Source organism: Egretta garzetta, unplaced genomic scaffold (genome assembly GCF_000687185.1).
Source record: "Egretta garzetta isolate BGI_Z169 unplaced genomic scaffold, ASM68718v1 scaffold651, whole genome shotgun sequence".
Taxonomy (NCBI): Eukaryota; Metazoa; Chordata; class Aves; order Pelecaniformes; family Ardeidae; genus Egretta; species Egretta garzetta.
In genome coordinates, this window is record NW_009258491.1 from 39,051 (window position 1) to 52,803 (window position 13,753).

Below are 13,753 nucleotides of genomic sequence, written 5' to 3' on the forward strand. Positions count from 1 at the left end.
GGGCCGAGAGCAGCTTTGCAGCTCTCGAGAGCTGGGTGGGTCTGTCTGTACCTGAAGATAGGCTGAAGTAATTTGCTGTGGTGAAGGCTGGTGTCACGTTTGCTTTTGCAATACAGTTGGCTATTGTAGGAGAGCTATTGGTAGGGCTACACTAGAAAGAAAATCACTGCAGCAGCTAAAAATACCTCCCCATTCTTTTTCTTTAACCTTGTGGTTTGGTTTGGGGTTTTTTAAGTGATCTTAACCTGTATCCCTCTAGTTACCGTATTTATACCAGAAATGCTTGTACTTGCATTTCTGAGGGGCAAGCAACTGCATACAAGGCAGAAGCAAGTGAGAGGTGACAGCCGGGAACTTCCCAGGTTTGGCCTTCACTGCCAAAATTCATGTCTCTTCAAGTTACGCTGTGCGCGTGGCCCAGATGTGAATGGGCTAGAGACCTCGTTGCCTTGCCTTCTGTGCTGCATTACTCAGCAAAGATGCTGAAGTGCAGAGGCTTATTTTTTTCAGGCTCTTAGGTAATTTACTGAATTCATACACTCTCTTGTGTGTTATTTTTCGGTGCCCTATCATCACATATGGTAGCTATTGAATATTACTTTAAAACCTTTTGCTCTATGGAAAAAGCAACAAGAAATGTAATTCTGCTTCATTGTACAATGAAACCTCCTTAAGCTAATCCAGACCACGTTGCTTCTATAAAAGGCAATGCTGCTTATCATTTTCTATGCAGGTATATTAAAACATTGATTTCATTAAAACTAGTTGATTTCCACATTTTACAAGCTAAGGAAGCAACCATTGATACAGATAAATATGGATTAGTGCGTTATTTTTGTATTGGCTTTCCTTAGGATGGCTTCAAAAATCTTATCTGCGAGGCCCAGGCTGGGAAGCGGAGAGAAGACGATGAGAAGGAAATCTGGCTTGTCTTGTTAATAAGTTAGATTTTGAAAAACCTGAAAGGCAAGCAAACCGATCTGAAATACTACATCTGTGTATAGCTTTTGGCTAGGTTAATGTTAAATGGCCTGTAGTTCCAAAGGTGATGCATATCCTTTGATAGGCATGTTTTGATTTCTGTTTATTATAATGGGATTGTAAAAATAATAGCAAGTTTAGCACTGGAATGTGAAAAGTACGTGCACAGTGAGCTATAAATGCCTCAGTTTGCCCGGTTCTGAAGCAATTTGTGAGATAATGTGTCACTGATACTTCCAGCTCTGCCTGTTCTGAAGAGGAGCAAAATAAACAATGCTGGGAAGATGGTTTCTAATAAAAGTACCTTTTATTAAATTCAGGAAAGCTACATTATTGTTGGTCACTTGTCTTCTGCTTTAGATATAATCCGTACTATCCGGGACCCGGAGAAACCTAATACTTTAGAAGAACTGGAAGTGGTAACAGAAAGCTGTGTGGAAGTGCATGAGATAGGTGAGGATGAATATCTGGTCATCATCAGGTTTACACCAACAGTACCTCATTGCTCTTTGGCTACTCTCATCGGTAAGATTTCCGTTTCATTAAATCTCTAACAATGAGCATAGAGTTAATTTTAGGTTATCAGAATAACATCAGTCTTAGTTAAAATTCAGCATTGCTTTGCCAGCAGTTTGACCAGAAATTTCATCTTGGGAACCCTAGTAGCAATACAAACAAAAAACGGAAGAAATGTCGGGACATGCATCTGTTTGTATCAAGTTAGGGAGACTCTTCAAAGAGAAGCTCTCAAAGATCTACTGGGAAGTGGTACAGAATTCCTTTATATTTTCCAAATTATTTTAGTAATGTTAAATTAAAGAAATTGTCAGCTCTTAAATTTAAAAAAATGTTAAAACTTTATGATTGCTTCCCTTATCTTTTCCTTACCTTATGGACTGTTCTCCATTCCCACACATGTACAAAAAACCCCACACGCAATCCAAGAATACAAAAAAAAATCCGGACTGTTCAGAGTTGGAAAGCAATTAAGTTGAATGAGAATCTACACTGGCTTATTTTGCTTTTTTCTTCCTTCTTATTTGTGGTGAGATCGCATCTGAAAAATCACATCTGAGGTCTCCGAAATGACTTGTTTATATGTACCAAGGTTAGCAACTCTGACCGTTATATGTCAGTAGTAAGATTTATCAGTCTATTTTAAAGATTTAAGGGAAAGCAAATCTTTAATTTAATGAAGAAGTACACGTATTTATGCCCCAATAAACCTTTGCAGCTTTATGTAGGAAGTACAGTATAGATAGTAAAGCCTTAGCACGCCAAACAGTAATAATTTATTTATAGTTTGACCCTGTTAGGAATGTCAGTGGGTTAAGGCTCAGACCTGAGGATCAGTGATGTACGTGTCAAATCTTAAACTCCGTGCTAATCATGTTCTCAGCACTTCAATGTCAGCCAGGGCTTTGATGTCTGTTTGATTGTGCAGCGTTACCAGTATTGTGTGACCTCTGAAGCGCAGTTCCTCAAACCGTTGTTCCAGGAAAGGGTTATGGTAACTCTTTCAGATGGTTGGGTAGTATATGTAAGACTGTAGGCAGTAAGCAGGTTTTTTCTCCAAACTTCCGTATCTGTACAGAGTACTCTAAGCCGGCAGTTCTTCTGGGGAGTATTTTCTACTGCTGTTACCACTGGCTCAGCCTGAGGACACACTGGGGCTGCGGTATGGCTTTGTCTGTGCGTAGCTCATCGCAAAGCCAGGCCTTGTGGGGAAATTGCAGTGGGCTAGTGGTAGGGATGTCCCCAAACTTGGATCTCGCTCCCAAACGTGAACGACAACGCTCCTCTGCTCGGTCTGTACGTTAGATGTTAAATAATGAAGTTACGAGCTTGAATTGCCCCCAAGGCGCTGCAGGCTTGTGTTTTCCAAGCACTTTATGTTGCATTTTTTAACAAATGTTAAAAAAACAAAACAAGCATTCTTCTCTGTACAGATGCAGCCACAGTGACAGCCAGGACGCTCTTTCAAAAATAGAAAAGCAAGCTGGAAATGGAGGAATTTGTCTGTATTTAGTGTTTCTAGGAGATGTTTAGAGACCAGAGACCTCCTAAGCTTGTAAGGCAGGTATGAGCTTAACTGAGATGCTATGTCCTAAGGGTCAAAGCACGAATTGTTAGTCTCCTCTGTGGCTTGTGCTGCTCAGAATGCAAAAGGAGGTTGTCAGTTATACTGGTGGGTTCTGGTTGTTAAATATGGATTCTCTGAAAACGCATCTCAAACCTTGAATTTTACAAGAAAATCTCTTATCTGTTTTGTTCGAACAGGCCTTTGTTTAAGAATAAAACTTCAGAGATGTTTGCCTTTTAGACATAAGGTAAAGTATCTGTTCTGGAACGTACTTTAAACTACGTGAATGTATGCCAGGTTCTCTTTGGAAGAGTGTCTGCTGCAGGATCAAGTAACTTGCAAGCTGTGATTAAGGATGGGGTCTTTTTATAGCTTGTTTGCCTATGGAGGGAGTGACCACTGCAGTACAGTGTAGCGCCTGAAGGGATCGGTGAATCACGGTGGTTCTTCCTTTCCGTTACAAAAGACCATTTATTGCTTCACTTCTGAAATACACCATGTTTCAAGGGATTTCCTCACCCACTGTCATTGGGGCTCTTGCTTGGTGGAAGAGAGGGTGTTTTCAAATCCAAGGTTGCAAAGAATCTAAGTCATACTCTGGCCTTGGGGAAATTGAATTTGGCCTTCTGCAATATTTCAGTATTATCTAGGCATCATAAATATAAAGTATTAATAGTTACTGACTCTGCTGTACTATTTGGAATATCTGAGAGTTGTTTCCAGTGTACCAACCCTCCCTGAAAGCAAGAGCGCTACCCTGTCATCAGTTAGAAACCAGTTAAGGGGAGTTCTACTGCTTGGTGTAGGCGTCATTTGGGAAGCAAAACCCTCAGAACAGGTTCATTAGGGTTTAGAAGAACTGCAGAATTCAAAACCGGAACTGCACTGAGGGAGTCTTCCTGACCTGCATCTTAGGAACTGTTGTGTAGATAGCATATGGGCCTGACCAGGGTCGATATACTGTCCCTAAGAGGGGCCAGCCCTGGCTGTGCTGCTGGAGTGTAAGAAGCTATACAGGAAGCAGGGGGTTAATACACCCTTAAGGAAAGCTGTTTGGGTCTTCGCATGAACTAAGAGTAGACCTTTAAGGACAAATACAGTCTCTTACAGACCTTTAGAAACTTGCCTGAAATAATTTAAAGTATAAATTCATTAGCTTAGGATTTCTGGTGTTGATTTTGTTCTTGTTGTTTTGGTGTTATAGTTGCTAGCTTCATCTTTCCAGCTAAACAGTGTAAAGCGAGACTTATGTTTCTAGTAAATTAGGTAGACAGCGATTTGTTATGCTGGACACATGGTAACAAATAGGTTTAGCTTCAGGAAGATAAGATAAAAGGCATAGGATTTGTTGACTTGGTTTTCCTTTGCTAGGTCAGTTTTATGAGATCTCCTTGCAGCTCAACATGTGTGAGAGGGTTTTTTTGTTGTTGTTTTTCCCAGGCCTGTTGGATGCATCAAGGTGATTGAGGTCTGTTTAGATTCTAGTCTTAGAATCTGTTCCCATGCAGGACATGGACACTGCGTTACACGACCATTTTCAAATCGAGTATCTGTGATTCTCATCATGGAGCGCCAGGAATCTCTTCCTAAGGAGGTCTTTTCAGGAGTGCTTAGCCTGTGAAAGTGACACTTGCAATTGTGGTGGCTTTTAAACAAGTTCCTGAATTGTGGCCTGCAGAGAACTTTCTGGGAAAGGAGTGCCAGTTCTCTGCTCTTGTTTCCAGTAGCCTAATCGCAATTATTTTTTCACAGAAGCTGTTGATATTGGTGAGGAATGAATGCCTCCACAATTTTGAAGAAAGATTATTGGGGCCTCTCTGAAATGGGAGAGGAGATTGTCTTGTGATTGTGTTGCAGTGAAATCTAAGATCAGCTCTTGTTATCGATCCCTCTTCATCGTCTGTGAACCTTTTAGAAGTATGAATGACATGCATTGTGTGTGTGTGTTGTACAATTTTTTTTTTCTTCCAGTAATGAATATATTCAACTGTTGATGTACGCATCTAACATTAACGATCTCTCCTCTAGCTGGAAATCTACATATCTGAAGGTACACATTCCACTGAAGAAGACAGTAAGTAGAGCTTATGAATGAGCGCAGCTTTAGGCTGTGATTGTGTTCTTTTGAGAGGTCCTTTCTTCCCCTACCTTGCTGTCCTTTTCAGAAATGAATATGCTGCTAAAGCTTTACAATGAAACAGGCAGTTGAGGCTGTTTCAGAAGCTGTGTTGGTGCTGTGAATATGTGCTTCTTGTTGTTGGTTTGGTTTTTTACACAAAAAAACCCCCACAGTTCTTGCAGATGTTGAGTTGTGTTTGTAACAAAAGAAGTTGCTGCTGTGCTGCTGAATAATTAAGAACTTCCTGGCTGGTCGAGCTCGCTATCTTAACATCGTCGTAACAAAAATATGTTGCTCAGTCAATGTCTAAAGTAAAACTTGCAGGACATCAAAATTCTTTCAAAGCGATGGCCGGTCACTGGCTTAAAGAGCTGTTAAAGCCTTTGCCCAGGCAATGTGCCAGGCTTTTTTGGTCTTAAGCATTAGATATCTCTGTATGGGGAAAATCGGTTCTTTTGATTAAATGATTAGAAATTCAACCTGGAGAACCCGGACTACTAATTTGTCGCAAATTTCACACTTTATTTCAAGACATGTCATTAGTGCATCTTACATTCTTTTCCTAAACTGGAAAAGTAACAAAATGTTTGGTTTCTGATGGTTGTTTTTTTGTGGCTGAGCTTTCATTTGCTTTGTTCTCAATTTCCTATTGATCCTCTGTCCTTTGACTGCTGGCTCTTGAGCACCCTCATACTCTTCTTGTCTTGGCCTGCTGTTGCGTCTGGCACAACCTTCTTATTCTAGGCTATGCAACTCAAATGCCTGCCTGTACAGTGCTTTGTCAGCTGTCGTACAAATTTCAGTTTTGGATATGATGCAAATAATACCTTCCACCTAAAAAGAAAATTGAAAAAGAAGGTGGCAGAGCGTACTCTTACTGCACAGCCGTGTTTCCTCAGCCTTTCAGCTGGCCGTTCACACGGTTTGGAAAATCCTCGCTGCAGTAGGGTATCTAGCATCTGTCGTGCTACTGGTGCAGGGGGTGTAACGTACCACCAAAACCAGCTTCTGACTTCGCTTTTCATGGGTTGTTTTGCAGTCAACAAGCAAATCAACGACAAAGAGAGAGTAGCAGCTGCGATGGAGAATCCAAACTTGCGTGAAATTGTGGAGCAGTGCGTTACAGAGCCTGACTAGTAGCTATAATACCCAGATTTATCATTTTGATACATTTCTTAAAATATCTTTGTTTAAAAAAAAAAAGAAAATAATAATGATCAAGGCCTTGAGTTTAATACTTGAGTTCTTTTTATCTTCCACATGTTTTTTAAAAGAAATTGTTTATAAGATAGATTTAAATTATGATAAATTAGTCTCTAAAATAATGTGAAGTGTATAGTGTTCAGAGTTTGTAATTTCTGGTGTCCAGAGAAATATTTTATGATTAAAAACAAAGCAACACATCTGTATTGCCTTCTGATAGACATTGTGATATAAATTCAGTTTTGCAAGTTAAATTTCTACATTGTTTCAATCACTGCACTGTAAAAATAAAACCAATTCTTGTACTGAAGTGTTGCTTTCTGGGTTCAGGAGTTTTCTTTTTTTTTTTTTTTTTTTTTTTTTTTAGATTTCTGTTAGAGACGGAAACATTTCATTCAACTTCTTTGTTGCTGATAAACACATTAAAGCTGAAATGAGTTCAGAAGAAGAATTCAGAACCAAGGCACTGGACTAGAACAAGGTAGATTTTTACTGGGACGCTATTCCTGCTAATTATGTGCATTTTTTCTCTGTAAATACGTGTTTCTGATTCTGAAGGCTTTGCTTTATAATTATCCTCGGGGTAATGTTTTCCTACGGACAAGATCTTGCCAGTTTGATCCTGCTTTTTCTTACGACTTAGCGGCAGTGTGGAAGGTGAGAGAACCCCACAGCCCTTCATCCCCGTGGTTCCCACTCTCCTGTTTCTTTTTGCTGCTCCCTCGCTCATCTTATCTGGGACGTCTGTAATGTTGCCAGCTGTCAGATGTTTTCTCGCTGGAGAAGTTCCCTCTGGTTAGTTCCCATTGCAGCTGTGGATTTGACCATGGATTTACCTTTCCCTGAAGAATTGGGCAGATACTCCTCGCCCAGCTGTCCTTCTCCCAGTGGAAGTGACGGTCAGCATCTGCCATGCAGCCACAGGAGGGCCTCAGTGGTGAATGGATGTGCAGGGGGAAAGGCTGGTGCCACCCATCTCCAGCCCCACGGCACCTGACAAACTCTTTGGGTGTCCCAGGGGAGCGTTAGCTGGTCAGTGCTTCGTAGTTATCCCCCACGGTGGCTCATGAGAGATTTAGGGAGCTGTTCCTCCATGAAGCAGTGATCACTCTAGTGGGCTTGTATGTGGTTAAGCCGTGAGAAATCCTTGGAGTTCAGTGCAAACATCTGTTGAGATTTTGGGGATTTGTAACCATTTTAATAATAAGCCACATAAAGCTTTCCTGAAGGCATGAGATGATTGAATGGACTCCAGCTAGGCTATGCATTATAAACGGTGGGGGAAATGTTTCCCTCTGTAAAACAGTATCCTGACCCGTGTCACAGCTGTGCCAACAAGCGCTCGCAATCTCCCTACTTCCAGTGCCAAAGTTTCTAAAAGAAAAAAAAAAAATGGGGGGTGGGGGGAGAGAGAACAATCCCTTTTTCTGCAGCTTACATCTGCAGAACCATCAGTTCTAGTGTGTGTGTGTGGCAAATTACTTTAACTTCAGTTACTCAGCTTTAATTAAATTTTAAGTGAATTTCAAAAGCCTCTGCATCCTCGTTGCTCGCTCTGAATTTAGCTTGAGGGAGGTGCGTGTGCCCTTAAGCAGCACTTTCTACAGATGCTTCTCTAAAGTGTAATTAGATGTAGGCTTAGATGTGGGATGCTGCTATGTCCCCTACCTCAGGTGTTCAGCAGAATGTGAAGGGAATTAGCTGCTTCGTGTTTGCATGGGAAACTGAAAACTTGGTGCTGTTCCTAAAACAAATAATGAAGCAATGGACCAATTTTTTTTCAAATCCCACTTCGGGCAAAACCTAAAACCTGTGTATTTAGACTCCTGCTGGAATGGTCTATCATGAAGTGTCCTAAAAGATGCATTTTGCAGGGTTTTCTGTTGGGGTTTTTTTTGGGTTTTGGTTGTTTGGTTTTTTTTTTTCCAGCTGGGAAGACTCATTAAATGGTAATTACTTCTGTAAGATGATTTCTTTTCTATGAAAAGCAGGTGGAGATGTTTTCCTATGATAAGGTTACCAGTTTTGCTGTGCCATGCCATTAAACAGAAGTACAGAACAAGAGCAATGTTTTGCTTCCCCACTGTTCACTCTTTAATAAGCTAGCTAGACGGTAACCGTGGCAAATTGTAGTTTCAGTAAATGCAGTTAGCAGTTCAGTTCAATATGAAGGATTTATTCCGTGTAGGTGCTTGTTGTTATCAGCCCAGCACTTCTAATACAACTCTTATTCCAAAAACTTTTTCATTGCTTGACCGTGATGTAGTGTGACACTTCCACTGTTCCTTGCAAGTTTTGTTTTCGTGTGTTGCTCCGTGAGATTGCTGCCATGCGTCGTATCCAAAACAGCTTCAAGGCAATGTCTGCAAGTCTGCACAAAGTCAGGTTAAAAGAGAATAATACTTCATACAGAAGAGTGTCTGCTTCCATTTTAAAATGAAATCTAAACTGACTTTTCTCTCTGAGGGGAGGAGGCGGCATCCCTGCACAGAGTGCACTTTCCCGGGGGGGCAGCCTGGCTGACGTTCTGGAATTGGGGGGAAAAGGAACGAGCGTGCAGCGCTGCTGGCACAGGGGGGGCACACATCTGCGTTATCCCCATACTGTTTTGGAGGGGTTACTATAAAAATAAATATATATATAAATACCTTACAGAGATGCGTTAAATGAGCCTGCGAGCGTGAGCTGGCGTTATCTGTCAGCTGGAACTTGCTTTATTTCGCTCTCCTGCGAGGGGGTTGATGTTTTCTTTTCAGACTGAAGATATCTGCTGGGAGCAATGAGGTTTTGTGAAATACCGTGCCCGTGAGATACGCAGCGCCTCGTCTCGGGTGAGCCGCCTGGTACTTTGCTGGGTGCCTGTGTACAGCCTCAGGCTGCATCACCGGAAGGTTATCAGGATTGGGGGGGTTCAGCTGTTCTTCTGAGATGTCCACTTAAGGCCCCAAGACCCTAAAGACAACTTCTATTCTGGATTTGATTTTTTAAAAGAAAATTCAGAAATCAAACTCCTTCGCAAAAGGAAACGAAGTTCAAATGAAGGGCACTGCCGGCGGGGACGGCGAGGTGGCTCCCCAGGGCTGGGCTCCGGCAGCTCCAGAGGCAGCTCCGGAGCCGCTGCACTTCTCAGCAATTCCCGGTTCAGTTGGGGTTGGGAGCCTTGTTCGTCCCTGTTGCTGCTGCCCTGCAGACCGGGGTGGGCAGAGCCTTCGCTGCACTCCCACCATGGCCACAGGTTTTCGGAGTCACCGTGTTGGAGAAGCTGTACCGCGTGGCAGCGGGGAAACAGCCAGCGAGCAGGTCACGCCGCCTGCGTGCGAGAGGAGGGAGAGGACAAGGAGGGTCCCATCGGGTAGGATTGCAGGTGCCTGAGCACCGTACCATGTTTCTCCAAACCTGGGAAGACAGGCGCGTGTCCTCCCTTCCTGTCATCAAGTAATAAAATTGTCCCTTTGTATTATTAATATTTTGCATTTACAATAAGGAGAAACAACTGCAGAGGGCACCAGCAAGCCACAGAGCGATATTGCAAGCAGTAATTGTCTGCTGGGTGAGGAGCATCCCTGCCCCGGGCTCCGGCTGCTCATCTTGGGCTGTGTGCTCTGCCAGCCCCCAGCCCTCCAGCACCGGGCTGAGGAGGACAGGAGAGAGCACAGCAGCCCCCGCCACGCGTGGAGCCGTGGGGACCGCAGCCGGGGTGGATGCTGGCACGGCACCTTCATCCCAGCCAGATCCCAGCAGGACGGGCGCTTCCCGAGCCCAGGCCCAGCTCCAGCCCCGCGGATCTGCCTTGCCCTCAGCCTCAAACCGCAGCACAGGCACGGGGCAGGCTGCTCCCCATCTCCGATTCCTCTAGGAAGAGCCAGAATCGTCCCTTTGCCCCCTTGCTCGGCTCCTGTTGCATGCAAAGGGATTTATAGCAGCTTCTGTTCCTCCAGGCAGGACATAACAGATCTGAAATGATGTTCCCAATCCCAGGTCACCAGACTGCGAGCCCTTGCAAGCGGGGTGTAAGCCCTGACATAACGGGACCTGGGAGGTCTCACCCCTGCCTCGATGGATCATGGGGCTCGTTTGCAGAAACTGTGCGCAGGGGTGTAACTATCGGTCACTAGAGATGGCGACAGCATCCAGAGACAGAGCAACTTGTAGCACGTAGATATTGCTAAATACTTACATCCAGCCGCGCTGAGCTTTCCTTACAGCGCCAGTGCAGGTCAGCCCCCGAGGGCCCAGGGAGGCGAGCGGTGCCTGTATTCGCTCTGACTTGGGCCGTGCCGGTCCTCCCTCTCTTGCTCCCCTCCTTCAGCAGCTCGCTTTACAATTTCTTGGCAGAAGCGATTGCTCTGGGCGAGCAAAGCACGCCGTGCCTGGGTACCAGCTGCACGGCGAAGCAACCAGGCAGCTTAGTCCTCTCCCCTTGCTTTCCTCCTCCAGTTTGCTGCCGCTTTACTTCCCGCTGGGAATGTCCCTCTGCCTCCCCGCTCCTGCAACGGGCAGCCCCAGGACGGCCGTGACCTGCAGCACTCGCTGGCAGTGCTGGGGCTCAGCACCCCGAAGCGGTCCGACGGTGGCCATTCCCCTGCCCGAGCTCAACGCCCCGAGCAGCTGACAGCCACCGGCTGCCCTATAAAAGCCAATAAAATACAAACCAGCTAAATTCTTCAAATCCTTTCCTTGCTGAACTGCTTTTGCTTTTCTGACCCTTGAGGCTGTGCTTGTGAAACCTTTCTGTCTAGCACAGGGGTTAGAGGTTTTAAGAACAAGAGAAAAATAAAACCATCTCCTATGCTTAGCTGAAGAGGCAGGGAGGGGTGTTGTGAGCTATTCCTGGTCCATCCAGACTGCGCTGCCTCCTCCCATGCATGGGTCACTAATGGGACACATCCCTCCCCAGTCCTTGCAGCTGATGAAGGGCTGATGACCCCTCTGGCTCTTTGGGGATTAACACACTCCAGCTGAGCTCATCTGGGCCAGACAGAAGCACTTGGGCAAGATTTGAGAGCCTGCAAAACACAGGTGCTCTGAGAGGGCAACCCAGCTGCTTCTGGAGATGCGGAAGCGCTTTAAGTGGTGGTGTTAATAAGGGACACAAACAGTCTCCTCCATAAAATGCCTGCTGCTTCCCCATTCATGAGCTCTCAGTTCCTTCCTGTCTCCAGCTCTGGATGTGTCTGGAGGTCACCAGAGGAGGCACAAGGTCTCATTTCTAATCTGAAGCCAAAAGCTTCTGGCTCGTCTCGGAGAGGCTTTCAGGAGATCCCGATGAATGAATAGAAGCGACAGCAAAACACGAGCTACAGGTTACTGCCCTAATGCCTTCCTCGTGCAGGTTCTCTGAGATGCTGCAATCAGCAGGAGCCTCAAAGGTTTTATGAGCACCACCCAGCTGCTGATCACTGGGATGCTGCTCCCGGTCACCCATCTCCCAGTCACCCAACTCCTGGTCACCCATCTCCCGGTTGCCCAGCTGAGGCAGCCGTTTAAAATGCTCCCATTCCTTCCCATCCGCTGGAAAAAGAAACCCTGCAGGATGGCCCTACCCAATGCCAGGGCAATTGCAGCCCGGGGTGGCTGTGGGGCTGGGGAGCGCCCAACACTTCCCACCATCGGTGATGCCGATGCCACCACTGAGCGCCTGCCGTGACCCTGCAGCCTCTCCCTGCTGCCCAGGCTGAAGACACCGGGCTTGTCGGTGTGTCCCCAGAGCTTCAGTTTCAGCAGGTCCACATCTCCTTTGGTTTTCCAGGTCTTCCCTCGCTTGGTGAAGCCTCTCTGGTGGATCTGGCTGAGCTTAGCACAAGTTTCCACTGATGAACCTCTGCGAGCTGCTTCCTTCGACTAAGCTGTGCTGATGGAGAGGACCTTGGGCTCAGCTTCTTTTCGGCAGCCTCATTATTTTAGCTACGTCTAATAGTTCTGCTTGGCACTTACCTTTCCAAATCTCTCCTGTCACCTGTCCCACCATCACCAGATGGGGACAAGCCTTGCCCAACCAGCCCAAAACACGGGGGCAAGGAATGATGCAGGCTTTGCTGCTGCAGGGCAGGGTGTTGGGTCTGACCCCCCCCCCTTCCACCTTCCCCTGGTTTAACACCACCGGCCTCGGTCTCCTTTCACAGCCACAAGCCTTCTTCACAAATTTCCTGCTGGGTCCTAGCTCATTTCTTTCCCGCATTCTTTGTTGCCGACTAAAAGGGAGCTCTCACATCTTGCAAAACTTTTTCTTAAAATCACGCCTGCCATCTGTCTCCAGAACCTGGGCTGGACCCAGCTCCCCTGAGGGACGCGGTGCGGAGATGGCCGATTTAATCCTACCTCTGTGGGGGGGGGGGGAGGTGAGAAAAGGCTGCTAAGAAGATGCTGGATGGAGGTGGGACCCTGGTGCCTCCCCAGGGCTGAGCGTGGCCGGCCTCGACTGCGTCCTGTTGTCAATGGTTTGCAGGGCTGACCTGTAGCAAAATCAGGTGTTTATAAATAAAAGCACAAACTGAAAGCCTATGGAAAAACAGGAAATATTTCAGGGAGGTTTTATATTTACAATTGGTCCTGAAAAAACCCAGGCAAAGTCCTTTGGAAGTTCGGTTCCGTGGCTGTCAGGACGGTTTGAATGGGAGCTGCAGCTGCAGGCTGGAAAAGGGCAAGATTTGGGAGGAAAGGTCTTGAATTAAAGTCAATATTTCTGTAATGGAAATAGCCAACTGGCCAGGTTCAGGTATTTCTCTGAAGGAGCAAGTGGCCTGGCTAGGGGGCTCAGTTTGCCCTGTTTGCACTAAGCTTGAATCGTCCTCTGTTTTTGTCTGAGCCGCCCGAGCAGCCCCTGTGCATCCCGAGCTGCCCCAACAGCCTCCAGCCACCGAACCGCGTCCGAGCAGAGCATGGAACCCCCCGCTTCAGGGCTGATTGGCTCCAGAGTCCAATTCTTTTTTAAATTAACTGCATCGACAGTTTCTCGCGAAAGAAGCCTGCGCAACGTGAGGGTTTTCCTTTGTTCCAAATCCGCCTTTTGTGGATTTACCATCCGTTAGTCCCAAAGACGGCGAGTGAAACCCGTGAGCAATTCTTTCCCGGTTTGGTAATTACCAGCTGGAGATGACAATGGATTTCAGGAAACTTAGCCGAAATCCTCCTTTAAACACTTATTGTTTGTTCTCTTTCCTCTGTGGAAAATATAGGAAAAAAACCACTCAGGAGCGTCTGGCGGAGCTTGGAGCTGGGGGTGCGGGGGCCCGGGGTCAGCGGGGCGCCCTGGGGGCACGGGAAGGCGGCGGGCGAAGGACGGCTCGGATGGGCCATGCCTGCCGCTATTTACTGACGCAGCTCAGCCCGACGTCCAAGGCAGCTTGGGCATGGGATTGCTTTGGGAA

At 46.1% G+C, this 13,753-nt stretch overlaps 1 protein-coding gene across 1 annotated transcript in view; it reads left to right on the forward strand.

The window, feature by feature from the left end:
* CIAO2A (cytosolic iron-sulfur assembly component 2A) overlaps positions 1–7,769 on the forward strand; it is a 9,775-nt gene extending 2,006 nt beyond the window's left edge. The window contains exons 2-6 of the mRNA XM_035901075.1: positions 9–35; positions 1,342–1,506; positions 3,262–3,311; positions 5,093–5,138; positions 6,223–7,769. Of these exons, the coding sequence (XP_035756968.1) occupies positions 9–35; positions 1,342–1,506; positions 3,262–3,311; positions 5,093–5,138; positions 6,223–6,320 (386 nt within the window). The 3' untranslated portion in view covers positions 6,321–7,769. The remainder of the gene's footprint in view (positions 1–8; positions 36–1,341; positions 1,507–3,261; positions 3,312–5,092; positions 5,139–6,222) is intronic.
* The last annotated feature ends 5,984 nt before the right edge of the window (positions 7,770–13,753 follow it).